General features: G+C 50.5%; 1 protein-coding gene across 4 annotated transcripts in view; it reads right to left on the bottom strand.

The window, feature by feature from the left end:
• Nucleotides 1-13,750, bottom strand: part of EPHB2 (EPH receptor B2) — a 98,749-nt gene that overhangs the window by 45,309 nt on the left and 39,690 nt on the right. For all 4 annotated transcript variants that reach the window (XM_019512041.1, XM_019512043.1, XM_019512042.1 and 1 more), the window contains exons 3-4: nt 4,117-4,272; nt 2,978-3,313 (exon numbers count right to left, since the gene is read on the bottom strand). In XM_019512041.1, coding sequence (XP_019367586.1) covers nt 2,978-3,313; nt 4,117-4,272 — 492 coding nt within the window. The remainder of the gene's footprint in view (nt 1-2,977; nt 3,314-4,116; nt 4,273-13,750) is intronic.

Raw genomic sequence — 13,750 nt, 5'->3', positions numbered from 1 at the left:
AAACACCTGCTTTAGCTCACTGAGAAATTCTGGGCTGGACGCAGGAGTCACCGTGCTATAGAGGAGGTTGGACTTTTCTCCATGCTACGCAGGACTGGATGGAGAAGATCTCAGAGTCCTCCACTTGATACGCTCCCACCTATGGACTGATAGCACTGTTCTCCAGCTTCACCAGCGGCACAGCCCCCTGGGGTGTTATACCTGCTGGGTAGCTTTGTGAGTCCATGTTATAGGTAATAAAAAGGTAGCACTTGATGTCACTACAACTATGCTGTAACTTCTCCAGCAACTTGAAAGGTATCCTAGTTTTCCCATGTGTTTGTTGGCTTATCCATTTATTATTTTTCTTCCTTTGCTTCCACGTATAAGTCCTGTGCCTCTTCTGCTGCTTTCCCGTTCCTTCTCATCTCCTCTCCAGACATCTGCCGCATCTTCCCAGAGGGCAAATGCACCTCTGTGTGAGAAACACGGCTCTCCCGTCCACGTTCAGAGGTTCTTCTAATCTCGCCATACGTGTCTGCTCAGCGTGCTGTGTCCTCATCCGAGGGAAGGCACAGAGCAGAGCTGTTCTCCTCCCACATCCTTCTGCTTTCCTGAGAACAGGAATTTCCCCCTGCAAAGCCTGCCTGGATGCCTCCTTTCCTGTTCTGGAGCGTATCCCTACCGTATCCCCTGACCCTGTAATGTCATCGCTTCCCACTGGTGCCATTTGGAGAACGCTGGCTCCCATGAGCCGTTCAGCCAAGGTCACTGCAAGTGTCCACCCCTGACGGGTGCAGTCTGGGCTAGTTCCCCGACAGTCGGGTGTAAAGGTGTGCCCACACTGAACTGGCACAAAAGCCACACACGAGTACTGTCTCTAGAAGCAATCCCTGCCAGACCCCCCCTTTGGACTGCCAAGTTTTTGGAGGTCACAGTAATGGGCTGGTGCTTTTCTGAGTAGGGCCAAAGCAAGGAGGCCTGGCCTCTGCTGCAGAGACAACAGGTAGGAGCCACATCTCCTGGGCAGGAAGGCATCGTCCTGCTCCTCTGGGAGGAAGTGAATGGCCCACTGCAAACTTTGCCCACCTCTCAGCTTTCTAGCAAAGCTAAGATTGAGCCCAGCTGAAGCCTCTTCTTCTAGAGCCAGACAGGCCAAGCACTGAGTGATTCAAGCAGGGGAGGCTGGAGTCCTTAATTCCCATGAATCGTCTTCTCCCCTCCCCCTCCCCAGCACCCTCCTTTCTCCCATGCCCCTCTCTCCTGCCCCTCTTCCCAGCTCGCTCTTGTATCGCTGCACCTACAGCTTCTGTTACCAGCTGCTAATGAGGTACATCAAGGCTGCCAGGCTGTGCTGAGTGTAAGCAAAAGAATTCAGAACCTCTAATTACGGAGGAATTAGTGAGCAGGCAGTAACTGTTTAGTGCTAATGAATAGATACATTAAGAGAGGCATCACACAGGCTGAGAAGTGTGAGCCCTGATAATAAAGGAGTGTCAAACACGGAAAAGGAGGATGAGCGGGTTCAGAAGGGAGGGGACTAAGAAGGAACCAATTCGCAACTTCAGGTATCTCCGCCACTCTGCTGCAGAAGTGGGAATATTCACAGTTGGTTCATTAACATCACGACCACATTGCTTAATTGCAGGGTGTGAAATCAGAGCATTAGGCAGCTTATAAACACTGGAGCAGCAACTCCCAAGGAAATGGAGAGACATCTCTTGACTTGCTCTTGGCCAACAATAGTACTATACACACGACACCGGTGCAGGCTGTAGTCAGCCACTCCAGCCAGTCGCACATAATCACACAACCTCCACTCACGTCTGTCTCTCACTTGCGCACACATCTGTGTTGCTCACATTACACACACACATTCATACACCTACACTGACATGCAGCATGCCCAGCGCCTCCACGTTCATGCAGGCTCATCGACAGATTCACACCTGCCTGTTGGCCAGTTCAGTAAGGAGCTGGTTTGGCCCACAAACTCATCCAAACACCCTTTTCCATCCTGGCTGCCTGCAGGTCTTTCTCCCAGCAAAGCGAAGCAGTCAGAGCTGCCCCGGGAGATGCTCTCTTAATTAGCAAGTCTCACTGGCATGGTGCCACCACTCTCTCAGGGCTGCAAAATGCACCCTGCCAGACCTCAGAGATCCCACTGGCAGCCTACAAATCCTCCGGGGCATTAACCCAGAGCCTGAAGATGGTACAAGTGGCCTTTACACCTCCCCATCCCCAAGCAGACGTTCTTCTGTGGAGTGAGAAGAGATGTAACCACACGCCTTCAATGAGGAGGTCACTGCCTTCAGAAAGCTGCCACACAGCAGCTCCTTGCTGCAGGGCAGGCTGCTGCTTGCTTTCCCTTAGCATATAATAGGAGCCCTTGGGCAGGGAAGGGAAAGCCTTCCTGGAACAGCTGTGCAGAGAATTCCTGCCTGTCACCTGTCTCTACTCTCTGCACCCATCCTTCTGTGACAACCTCCCTTTGCCTTTGGTCATCCAGTTCTGGAAACCGAGGCACTAGTTACATCAAAACTGCATTCCAGAATTGCAGCACACAGGAATATTTTTGCACTCACTTGAATGTACCGAAGGCCATCTGGCCGTGTCTTTGCTGCTGTTTCCTGATACCCAGACTGGAGGTAGTGCAGGTATGCTTAACTACGCTGCCATGACACAGCAGTGTAAAAGTACCCACAGAAATAATTCTGCTGGGGTTCTGCAGGTAAAACATGCCAGAAAATTGACGCTGAGATAGCAGCCCCAAAGCTCTTTTCAGGTGGACCTCTGGACCGCTCAGTCTCTGCTGACATAGATTTGCTGGAAAACAAGACTTATGTTTTGGGATAAGGCCTAGGAACATCCAGGTTACTGAATGCCCATTAGGTGGATAGGATTTTTGGTCGCTATGGTGCCTAAAAGGTGAGTCACTCCTACCCCCATCCTCTCCCGGGTCTCAGTCTGGCTAGCAGAGGACACAGCAATTCCTTACCAGCTTGGTTGGTGGTGATGTTCACCGAGGCAAACTGTGGGGAGAAGGGGCTCTGGTCGGTGACCCCATTCACCGCTTGGATCTCAAAGGTGTACTGGGTGTGGGCCAGCAGGTCGCTGATGTAAATGCGGGGCTCCGTGAGGCCCAGCTGGCGCGGGGTGAACTGGACGTTGTCTCCACAGCGGGTGCAGGCTCCACGCCCCGAGCCACAGCTCTTGCAGATGATGTTGTAGACCAGGTCTTCGCGGCCCCCTGAGTCCCGAGGCGGAGTCCATTCCAGCATCAGCGATGTCTCGTTTACGCTGGAGATCACAGCCTGAGGGGCAGATGGGATGGCTGTGTTGGGCAAGAGAGAGAGAGGTGGTGTGAGTCCATGCCCTGCCCCATCCCACATGCATCTCTGTGCACCTTCCTATTCCTCTGCCTCATAGTCCAGGTGAGGCTGCCCTGAGGTGTCCTGCTCTTCCACAGGGACGTGGGGAGATGAAAGCAGCTACGTCTAAGACAAACAGTTCCAGACCCTTCATTTCCAACCGGGTATGAACAGAGGCCCTGTTTGGCTGGGTGCTGCTCACACATATAGCAGGACCTTGCCCTAGAGAGTTTACAGTCTCAGCAGAGTGAAAAGGCCAGGTTAACTGCTTAGCTGGGAATAGCGCACAGGTCTCCACTGCGCCAAGCCCTCAAACCCAGGCCGATTCCTTTTGGGGTTCTTTCTACAAGCCTTCTGAAGAGCTGTGGTTGTTCCTGTTTGTGCCGTGCACCGGTTTTAATTCTCTGGGTGCCAACAGCTCAGATTTACTCCCCAAAGGAAAGTTATTTTGGTGCCAAAATCAGAGTGCAGGAGCCTAAGTTCCTGCGTGCAAAGTGTGATTCAGACACTTTTGCTGGTAGACCTCCTGCTCAGCTTGGATACCAAGTAAGGCTGCGAGGAAGAGCTGGACGCTGCGGATAGTTGCTCAGTCCTCCAGTGGCCTTTAGACGGCAGCTGGCAGGTATCAGAAGGGATTCACTTGGGAACATGGGCAGCTCTGAGCTGCGATGGTTCATTAGACACCACCTGGTAGTTTATATTACTTATATCCCTCTTTTCTATGTCGGTACCATCCCATGCCACCCCTAGCCTGGAGATCACTTACTGGTGCAAGGCATGTCGAGAGGGTCGGAGTCTGCACGGTAATACCCGTTTCGGCACACACAATTAGTGGCTCCTTCTGAAGTCGTCCGGCTGTTAATTGGGCAGTGGACACATCCTTCGTCCCCTTGGCTTGCCTTGAATGTCCCTGATGGGCAGCCTGCAAAGAAGCAAGAACAGCATTCAGTGAGAGGAAAGTCTCCCCGCTCCTCTGAGGCCCAGGGTTGAAAGGTGCTGTGTGGCCAGTGTCGAGGGGGAAGGGGTTTCCTGAGTCCAGTAGATATCCCAGGAAACAAAAACAGGAGCTTTGCAATGGCCAAACCCCAAATCTGACAATTTGAGATGCACTGGAGGAGGAGTAACGGGTTTGCAACCCACTTGGAGTCTGGCCCTGCTCTTCCCTCTGATGGTGGGCACGCGTAGACAGATCCAGAGGGTTTCACTATTCTGGGGCTCTATGGGGACTTTTCTTTCATGACTACACCACTTGTTTTTGCCCAACATCCTACTGTCAATGCCTGGAAACAGCAGCCACGTCCCATGGCAGCAGATAAAAGTCTGGCCCAGCCAAGACTTGAACCTGAACATCCTTTAGCCACAACACGCCTTCCACAGCACGGAGAGGGGCTGTATAAGCAATGGCAGCTGTGCAGCCTCTTCCAGCCCTCCTGACACTGGTGGCAAAGCCCATCACAAATACACAACCTGCTACATCTGTGTGATGGGCTGCCAGTCACAGTTCGATCACACTGCAAATTATGGCAAATCGCAGATGCAGTGGAAATGGCCACAGACTCCACCGCAAAGTGTCTCACCCAGCAAAACACACCAACAGAGCTGGGAGGAACCCAAAAGCCAAAGCTGGCCCCCAAAGCTGGGCTGTAGAAGTCCTTTTGCCTTGCTCTGGACACTTATTCCTGACCTTTTCTGTTAATTTATGACACAATCCATGTAGTCTAAAGGACGGCGGGTACTTTTTATAATGAAATATAGTACACGTACATCCAAATTTGCTTTACCAGAACGGCTTGTTGAAACCAGTAGATTTATACGGAATATCTCCCACTACCAGGAAACCAGCCTGTACCACAAGGATCAAAGAAATAGCTTGAGAAGGTCACAGATTAGGCATGAACCAAATCTGTAGTGCCCAAAAATTTAGTCTAACATCTCTCCTGCAAAAACCACTGCCTCTCCCATATTTCCTGGACCATCATGGCTGCAACATCACTTATTCTGAACAAAGCACTGAATTTATTTTCAGTGTTGTTTTTATCTTTATTTTTACTTACCAAAAGTTTTTCTTAATTACCATTAGGAAAGCTGGTCCTGGAACATTCCTTATAAAGACAGAAAGAAGCATTTTGAAAATGTCAAAACAACTGACTTTTAGATGTTTTTTTCTTCTTTGCTTCCCTTTTTTGGCTGGAAGTAATCGCCGTGCTCAGCAAGATTTCGCAAACACTTTTGGTCTGATCTCATCACTGGAATAAACTAAAAGCTTTTCCCTACTCTAGTAATGAGAGCTCGAGATACTAATAGAACCATGAACAGCAATCACTAGAAAAGAAGACTTTAACTGCCAGACTGAGACAACTTCTCTAAATACCAAGACTTTTGTGGGTAAAAGAGTCTGGATCTGTCGGGTGCTGAGCCTGCTTCCCCAACCCTAGCACGGGTTTCATTTTCAGGTCTTGGGGCTGGGCACTGAATCCCAGCAGGTTAATTCAGTCGCATGAGACATTTGTGGATGCTCCTCTGCTTTGTCCCTAGCATTATAAGAGACCTCCCACCCCAATTTTGGGGGCAGGGTGAAGGGGCCTCCATCTCAAGAGGCATTTGATCGAAGGAGCCCACGTCTCACCCCAAACTGCTACGGTCCCTGCATTTCAGACTGGTTTCACCATGCATGTCGATCTAAAACAGAGGTTAAAAAAATACCTTGCTGTGACTTGAAATACGGTGCTGTTGTTGCTCCTCAATAACACTGCGAACTACTCAGCTGTCACCTCTCTCACCAGATTAACACTCCCTGTGACATATCTGTAATGAAAATGTGCTGCGAGTTGGGTCAGAAATGAAGCCGAGTGCTTAGGGAGCCGGGGAAGGAGAGGGGGTTTGGAGACCCAGGAACCTAAGCTGAAGGAGCATGAACTTCTCAATCAAGACACTCAGACTAGTGGAGGGAAGGGGCTTTGTAATAGAAACTGTGGATTTTTTGTCATTTGAAAACTGAACATTTTTTTGGCTGGCCCCCGCTCAGGTGCAGCCTTTTGGGGTCTTGATTTTCCGACAACAAAAGAATTTGAGGAAGCAGATGCCTTTCCAAAACCTGGTGTGTGCAGCAGTGAGCCCGCTGCTTCTTACCGAGAGGGAAGAGGGAAGCACAGCTGTGCAGCAAAGAGAAGCAGCTAGAGATGAAAGAATGGGAGAAACACATAACCCTTGCAGGCCAGGAAAATGCACACGGTGTCTTCAGAAGACGGGAGCAGGAACAAAAATTCATAACTTTACTAGACACTAAAAACCACAGACTACACACAGACAACGGCCTTGCAGCTCATGACTGCTTCTTGCCTTTTAAATGGGCTTATCATTTCGGTTTATCTAGTCCAGTGACACTCAACCGGGGGCTACGCCAACCTGGGCTGCCCCAAGATCCTTTCCAGGGTGCCACACGTTAGCACTGTTCGTTGTGAAACCCCGACTCACAGGATAAACCCAGAGATTTCTGCTAGAAATCCAGGCTGCTAGGGATGCTCTGGGGTCTTGCCAAGCTCTCTGCAACAGAAGGACTGCTTTAGTATTTTTCCAGAGTCAAAGAATGAGCGAGAGCTGAGAGCTGGCATTTTCCGAGGGATGCCCTGAGGATTATGAGAGTTGCCTTGGAGTCTAAAAGGGTTGAGAAGCACTGACTGCTCTGCTTCTGATAACTTCCCCAGCCCCAGTGATGGGAAAGGCCACTAGCCATGGTTGGACCTTTAGGCTTGCTCCAGTTTCCCCAGGACTGCAAAAGAAACAGGGCAGGCGTTATTAGAGCCCACGGGGTGTCTCAGCTCCCTGCCTCCTGCTTGCAAGCTGAGGGCACCCAACAGTTTTGCAAAGCACAAGGCACTAGCCGGGGGCCCTGTCAGGCTCTGCGAAGGCTGCCTACCTCTCAGCTCCCCGCAGCAGCGGGTGAACTCCAGGGACCGCTCCAGCTGTTCTGCCAGCCACCGGCTTGGAGGCCGCGCACTTGCATGTGGGGTGCATGGGACAGGAGCACGGGGCAGTGCGCAGGAGCTGGGCACAAAGAGCACTTGGACCAGCGGGCTAGCGAGCTGCTCCTCTGGGATACTGGGGGGCTCTCTCTTCCTCTTGTGGCTAGGAGAGAGTCCAGCGGTCAGGGGAGGGAGTTTACTGCTCCCTGTTGAACAGGGGCTCTGGGGGGGCATCCCTGATTTCAGCACCAGCATCAAAAGTGCTGAGAAGAAATGATGCACCTGCAGCTTTTTCCTCTCGCCTCTGCAGTGGCTTGGCCTACAGCCTCCTGCCTGCGCGATCTTGCTGACTGCTGCCCCCAAATCATGGCTCGCTCAGCTCAGCTCAGCTCAGGCTTGCAGAAAGCCCAGGCACGCTGAGCTAATTCCCTGGACAGCAATCACGAAAGCCATGTTTGGTGCACGGAGGCCACAAAGGGTCGTCTCCTTTCAGGGCTGTTCCCTATAGTCTGTCATCCTCTGAGCGGGGCTGTTCCCCGCAGCCTGGGGCCCCGCAGGTGGAACTGTTTGCTGCCATCTGGGCTGTGGGTTTTGGGCAGGACAAGCCCCCGCTGTGTCATCTCTGGGCTGGATAGAGACCTCCTGGGGCTGGAGAGCCACAAGCGTTGCACCACCTTTCCACGAGAGCCTGGGGTGTTTGCGATGCCACCTGGGAGAAGCGTCCGCTTGCAGATTCAAACCAGGCTGAGCTGTGCAGAGACTAGGCTGAGCGGTGACAGCATCTCCAAACAGGCCTCCCCATCCTTGCAGACAGGTCGAGCAACCCCTCCCGCCTCCCTCCAGATCCTCCCTGCGGACAACTCACATCACACAGCTCTCCCAGGCAATTACAGCTTTCAAAGTGGCAGTGCTTCACCCACAGAAGGGGTCTAACGAAGGACACTCTGTCCTGTCTGCCTGGCTTTGCTTCATCCTACGCAGCCCAGGACAGGTTTTTTTAATGCATGACAGAAAACAGCGGCATTGGCTTTGTCAGAGCTGCCAACCTGGCCTCCCTGCCACCCTCCTCGCCTCCCAGGCCTCCTCACTGTGTGTGCAGGGAGTGGAGGGACAGAGGGTTGTCAGTGCTGGGTGTGTCTGGAGACTGGCAGTGGCTCCTCCTGCAATGTCGCGGTCCCCCTCAGCTACTCTGCACAAAGCAAAGCCTGGGAGCTGCATCGAGCCTGTGGTACGTCCTTGCCCGTGTGGATTCCTAATGATACAGGCCTCCCGACACCTGCATTTCCTAGCAGCCAAGCAAACTTTCCAAGCAGGCTTCAAACATCCATCACTGGCAAAAGCAGCTGCGAGATGGGGAAGAGCATCCTCTGAACTTCCACCTCCAGGAGCTGCCAGGGTGGCTCTGACCTGCCCTCCAGCCAGCCCCAGCAGCGATTGTGCCTGGACCCGGTGTCTCAAAGAAGGGGACGCGGCTCACCCTCATGACTGGAGGATGGTGAAGTAGCAGGGTGCCTCTCTTCTGCACTTGTCTTTGTTGGCTGGGGTTTTCGGTCGTCGCTCGGACACTTCCATTATCCATGCAACAGTCCTGCCTCCTCCTCCTCCTTTCAAAACCCCATCATTGCCATGCTCAGCCACAGCGCGAGCTGCCATAATAAAAGATCCTGCTGGCTCCTGGCACTTCATATTAAATTTGCCCCTTTCACATACAACATTTTGAACTTAAAAAAAAACCCAACACCTTCCACAGGGCAAAAAAATCCCCACCTTGGGGAAGGGGAGAAATCACATTCTTGAATTTTTTTAAGTATTTCAAACTTATCCATGACACTCTTACCAAGCAGGTTGTTTAGGCAGTAAGTGATTTTTCTCCAAGTGTTTTCCAGAAACATTTAGGACTTCTATTTTTTTCCTTTTGTTTGGTCTTCTACAAATGCTTCCGCAAGCTCCTTCTACTCCCCGGCCATTAAGAGAACAGCTCCCGACCTTTTAACATACTGAAAAAAACCAAGTCAGCAAGTGGTGACATCAAAGTTGGGCTGATGGAAAACCCCTAATCCTATAAACACTTCTTGTTTTAATTGGTGTTAAAACAAAGATAATCTTATCTCAGCCCTTATACAAGAAGGGGTAGGATGGACTCTCTAAAAGCCTTTCTAAAAGCACTCGTAAACCTGACAAACATTTTCTATCCAGAGCCCCGAGGAGAAGGGCTTTAATCCTAAAGGAAACATAAAACTCAAAAGAAAGCTTTATATCCCCAAGAACTTGTGCCTTGGCAGGACAGGCTGACAGACAGAGAAAGGGAGAGAAAGGCACAGGAGGGTGAGAGTGATGGAGCGAGGCGGTGGGAATGTGCAGCGCAGAGGCCTGGGCTGCCTCACTTTTAACACCCACAATGTTCACAGCAGACTCCCTCCAATTACAGACCCCCAGAAGATGACGGTCCACAACAGCTCTGCTGGCTAATTTCTGTGCCCAGGGGCATCAGTGACACCATCAAAGCCGGTGTCCTTGCGCGGGATGTACACGCAGGATATGCAGGCCGGACTGGGAACGCAGACCAGACCGGAGTCTGCTTCTTGGAGGGCTGGGAAAAAGAATCAAAACTTGTGGAAGAGGTGATATCTTTTATTAGACCAACTAAATGTTTGCAAAGAAATTACTGTATTTATGTGCAAGCTTTTGGGCACGCTGACCCTTCCTCAGGCACAAGAGAGAGTAGGGACTGTAAAAATTCACCTAGGTAGAAATGAAAATTCGTATTTCATATTTTGGAGGGTTGGGTATTTCCCCTCTCAGAGATGCAGTGAGTACTGTCAAGGGCCCCCAATGACCTCTCCTCTCCATCGCTGGATCTGTGGGCCTTCCCACTGCACTGTGCTTTATGGCTGAAGCAAGGAGATGGGAGAAGGAAGCAGTTCACTGCTTGAGTAGCAGGAACTTGTGGTTTACAATTGACGGGGTTTCTATCACATGTCGGCTCCAGAGTCAGCCGTTTCTTATCTTGGGTGCTGTTTATCTGCATGGTAAGCCATGCTGAGCCTTTTAAAATAGGGTGGGATATAAATCTGTATAATAGTAGTAACGATAATACAAAGCACAGGGTACTGGCTTTGGTTGGGTCATCCCCCGATAGACTTGCCTTAGCATTTCAGCATCAGCGGAGACTAGAGGAGAGTGTTCTTCATTCTACAATTGCTGCCCTCTTCATTTCCACGACATGGTAAACTTTTCCAGTGCCCAATCCAAGGGTCTTGCAGATGGGGGAGAAATGAGTGCTGATAACAGCCACAGTGTATTCTTCGCACTAAAAACACTACTTAGCATTGCATCCAGATAGGCTGAAAAGCATGCCAGCTGGTTACTAGACAATGACCCTTCAGACATAAATGACTCGCTTTGTCTGCATTAGGTGCTATGTGACGTTTGGAAATGAGCCGGTTCGAGCGGGATAGATACCACGCTGCAGAGCACCGTTCGCTTCCCCAGTGCAGACGCGTTAGGAATGAAAGACGCCTGCCACAGGAAGAACAAATGCCAGCCAGCATGAAGACAGACATGCACAGACCTTGGCTAGCTAAGGGACTAACGACAGCAAAGGCATATCGCTGCGCAAGCTCCACAGCGACAGAAACAAGGCAAATTCCTCCATACTGAGTCTTCACAGTGGAAAACTTGGCTGCCGACAACATAGACCTCCTCAACAAAGTCCTGTTGTGATGGATGATGGGTTTTACTGTAATATTCCAGTTTTAAATGTGCTCATGTCAGAGTGTTGCCTGCCTCAGTTTCCCTGATTTCATAGATTTGCACAGAGAAGTAAGGCTGGGAGTGAACTAAGGGTGTGGGGAAGGGGAAAGGCTTGATAAGAGTTTCTGCTTGACAAGCATCAAGAGAGAATTGGATAGCTGTGCTGACGCCTCAACAAAGTGGGATTGGAGGTGACACTCCAGAGGTCAAGCAGGTCTGGGGAAGGTGCTGTAAAGCCCTGCCTACATCGCCAAGGACTCGACCGTTCAATCCAGGGACGTGGGAAAACCACGGGTGGTCGGAGTCCGTGGTGAAGCCTTGTAGCCGTGTTGCGCGTGCAGGGAGGCAGTGCTGAGTTGCGGCCAGGGCTGTAGGTTACCAAAAACAAGAGACGTGAACTCTCCGCTCTGCATCTGGTTTGGCAAATTATGGGCTTGTACGGCAGCCTACCAATACTCCTGACGCACAAAAGAAAGGCTCCAGTCGAAGTGCAGGGCACATGGCACAGTACCCACACTGCACGTGCATGGGGACAGTTCCTGGGAGGGGGTCTCCCCCTTCCCAAGTTCTTCTCCAGTGCACTCCCTGACGACTGCCTCTGTCCTACACACACAACCCAGAGGGGAGTGTAAATGTGCCTTTGGGAAAGAGGTTATGCAAACATGCTGCTGCGGCACTGCCGGCCCAAACGTGAAAAGCTTCATTTAGAGGAAGGGTGCAGAGGTCATACAGCTGTTTGTCTAAAAAGCCCAGAAAACAAACTTGCTTTATTTCCTCCCGTAAATGCACTGACTTCACCAGCTCCATCACACTTGACTGTGACAGTTAACTCCTCCAAATTCAGGAGTCTGGCAAAGCTGCCACTCAGGATCACGGACAGGATCGTGGGCCAATCCATGTCTTGATTTCTGTTTTGAAAGCCTACCCCACTTCTGCCTTCATTCATCTCATCTCTGACAAACTTCTTACCTTAAGAAGTGCCTCCAACCCAGAGTCTCTCCGCAGAGGCAGCTGGCGGCCACCAACAAAAGATGTACAAAGAGTCATAAAGACCCATCCATGTCATCTCTCTGTGAAAAGCAGCTGGCAAAGAGTCAGGAAACAGCTGCATCGGGAGGGCAATGCCACACAAGCCTCCAGTAGCTGCACAAAACGGAGGGACACAGGCAGGTTCTTCACTATTATCTATCTCCCCACCCCCAGCCATCTCCAGGGGATGGACACAAGTGCTCGCAGGTTCAACCGGGCTGAAATTCAGCGTCCCCTTTGCCAGTGCAATGCACACTTGCAGACTTTCACATCATTTCAGACACATCAGGGTCCTTGGACCACCAGCCCCCAGTTTATGCCAGCAGTGTCTGGTGCTGGCACGGGTGCATGGCTTGAAACTCAGAGGCCAAGGAAGACACAAACCTACAAGCAAAAAAACCCTGCAGTTATAAAACAAAGCCCACCTGATTTTTCTTTATTGGAAGAATAAAACAAGCTGTTCTGCTTCCTCAGCTGAATTAGTTCAAATGGCAAAAATACTCTCTCTGCGCCTGCTAAGCTAAACTGAAACCCAAGAGTATTCCAGTCCATTCTAGCTTACATGGGCTCCTCTGCTCCGGTCATCACAAAAATCACAACACAATGCAGACAACTGGAAACACTGGCACTCGGAAAAATGTAAATACCTGTATTTTCTGTCCTGCAAAGGGTGAAAAGGATGTAGATGCTAAATGCAGCCAGTGCCTTGTCAGTCATCTCCAGACTCACCGACGACCTTCCTATTTACTGGAAGACCGTCCTCCTTTTATGGAGGGACTGCCAACAGTGTCTTTTCCCTGCTGTACAGCTTCACCTGTGTCTGCCTCTTAGCCTCGAGGAAGGCTACTTGACGCCCAAAACCTTATCTAAGAGCTCTCCCAATAATCCTGTTGGTCCAATAAATGGCATCACAAAAAATCCTTGCCCATCTATATTTATGCATGTGATAATTGCTTCCTAAGCGCAGGTCTCTCCATTTGTCCACACTGCATTTTCTTCAATTAATTTTGGACCATTTTCCCAGCTTATCAAGGTAATTCTGAATCCTGATCTTCTTCTCCAAGGGCTCTGCAACTCCACCCAGCTAGGTGCCATCTGCAAGTTGTCCTCTGTCTAAACATCCTGCAAATCATACTAAACATGCCCTCCGTCCCATCCTGCAAATCGTAGTGAAGATATTAAATAGTGCTAGGACAGACGTCTGGGTCATCCCACTCTACATCTCCTCCTCCTCATTAGACCCGTTTGGTCTTTATTTCTAGCTAAATTTCAGTTTTATTTCTATGAATCACGGTATTTGATATGAATATATTTTTGGGGGTGTCGGTTGTAGCCGTGTTGGTCTAAGGACGTGAGCAGGCAAGGTTCTTTGGGCAGATGTGATATGTTTCATTCGACCAACTAAATAGTTGGAAAACTTGTTCTTTGTGAGCTTTCAGGCACAAAACCCTTTCTTCAGGCAGCGGGAGAGTCTGCTGGTGTTTGTGTGCTCCCCTGTGTGGAAGAGAAGCCAATATTTACACCGTGATTGGAAACAGGCAGAAAAGTGTCAGGAATATCCAGGTCAGACTGCACTTTCAGAGGAGCCATAGTTGGCATTACGAAAGATAAGCTCTGGAGTGAGCTTTTGCTCTCAAAAGCTTATGCATCTGTGAC

This window comes from Gavialis gangeticus, unplaced genomic scaffold (genome assembly GCF_001723915.1).
Source record: "Gavialis gangeticus isolate Ggan-Ray unplaced genomic scaffold, GavGan_comp1, whole genome shotgun sequence".
NCBI classification, from domain to species: domain Eukaryota; kingdom Metazoa; phylum Chordata; order Crocodylia; family Gavialidae; genus Gavialis; species Gavialis gangeticus.
This window is presented reverse-complemented; position numbering and strand designations above follow the sequence as displayed.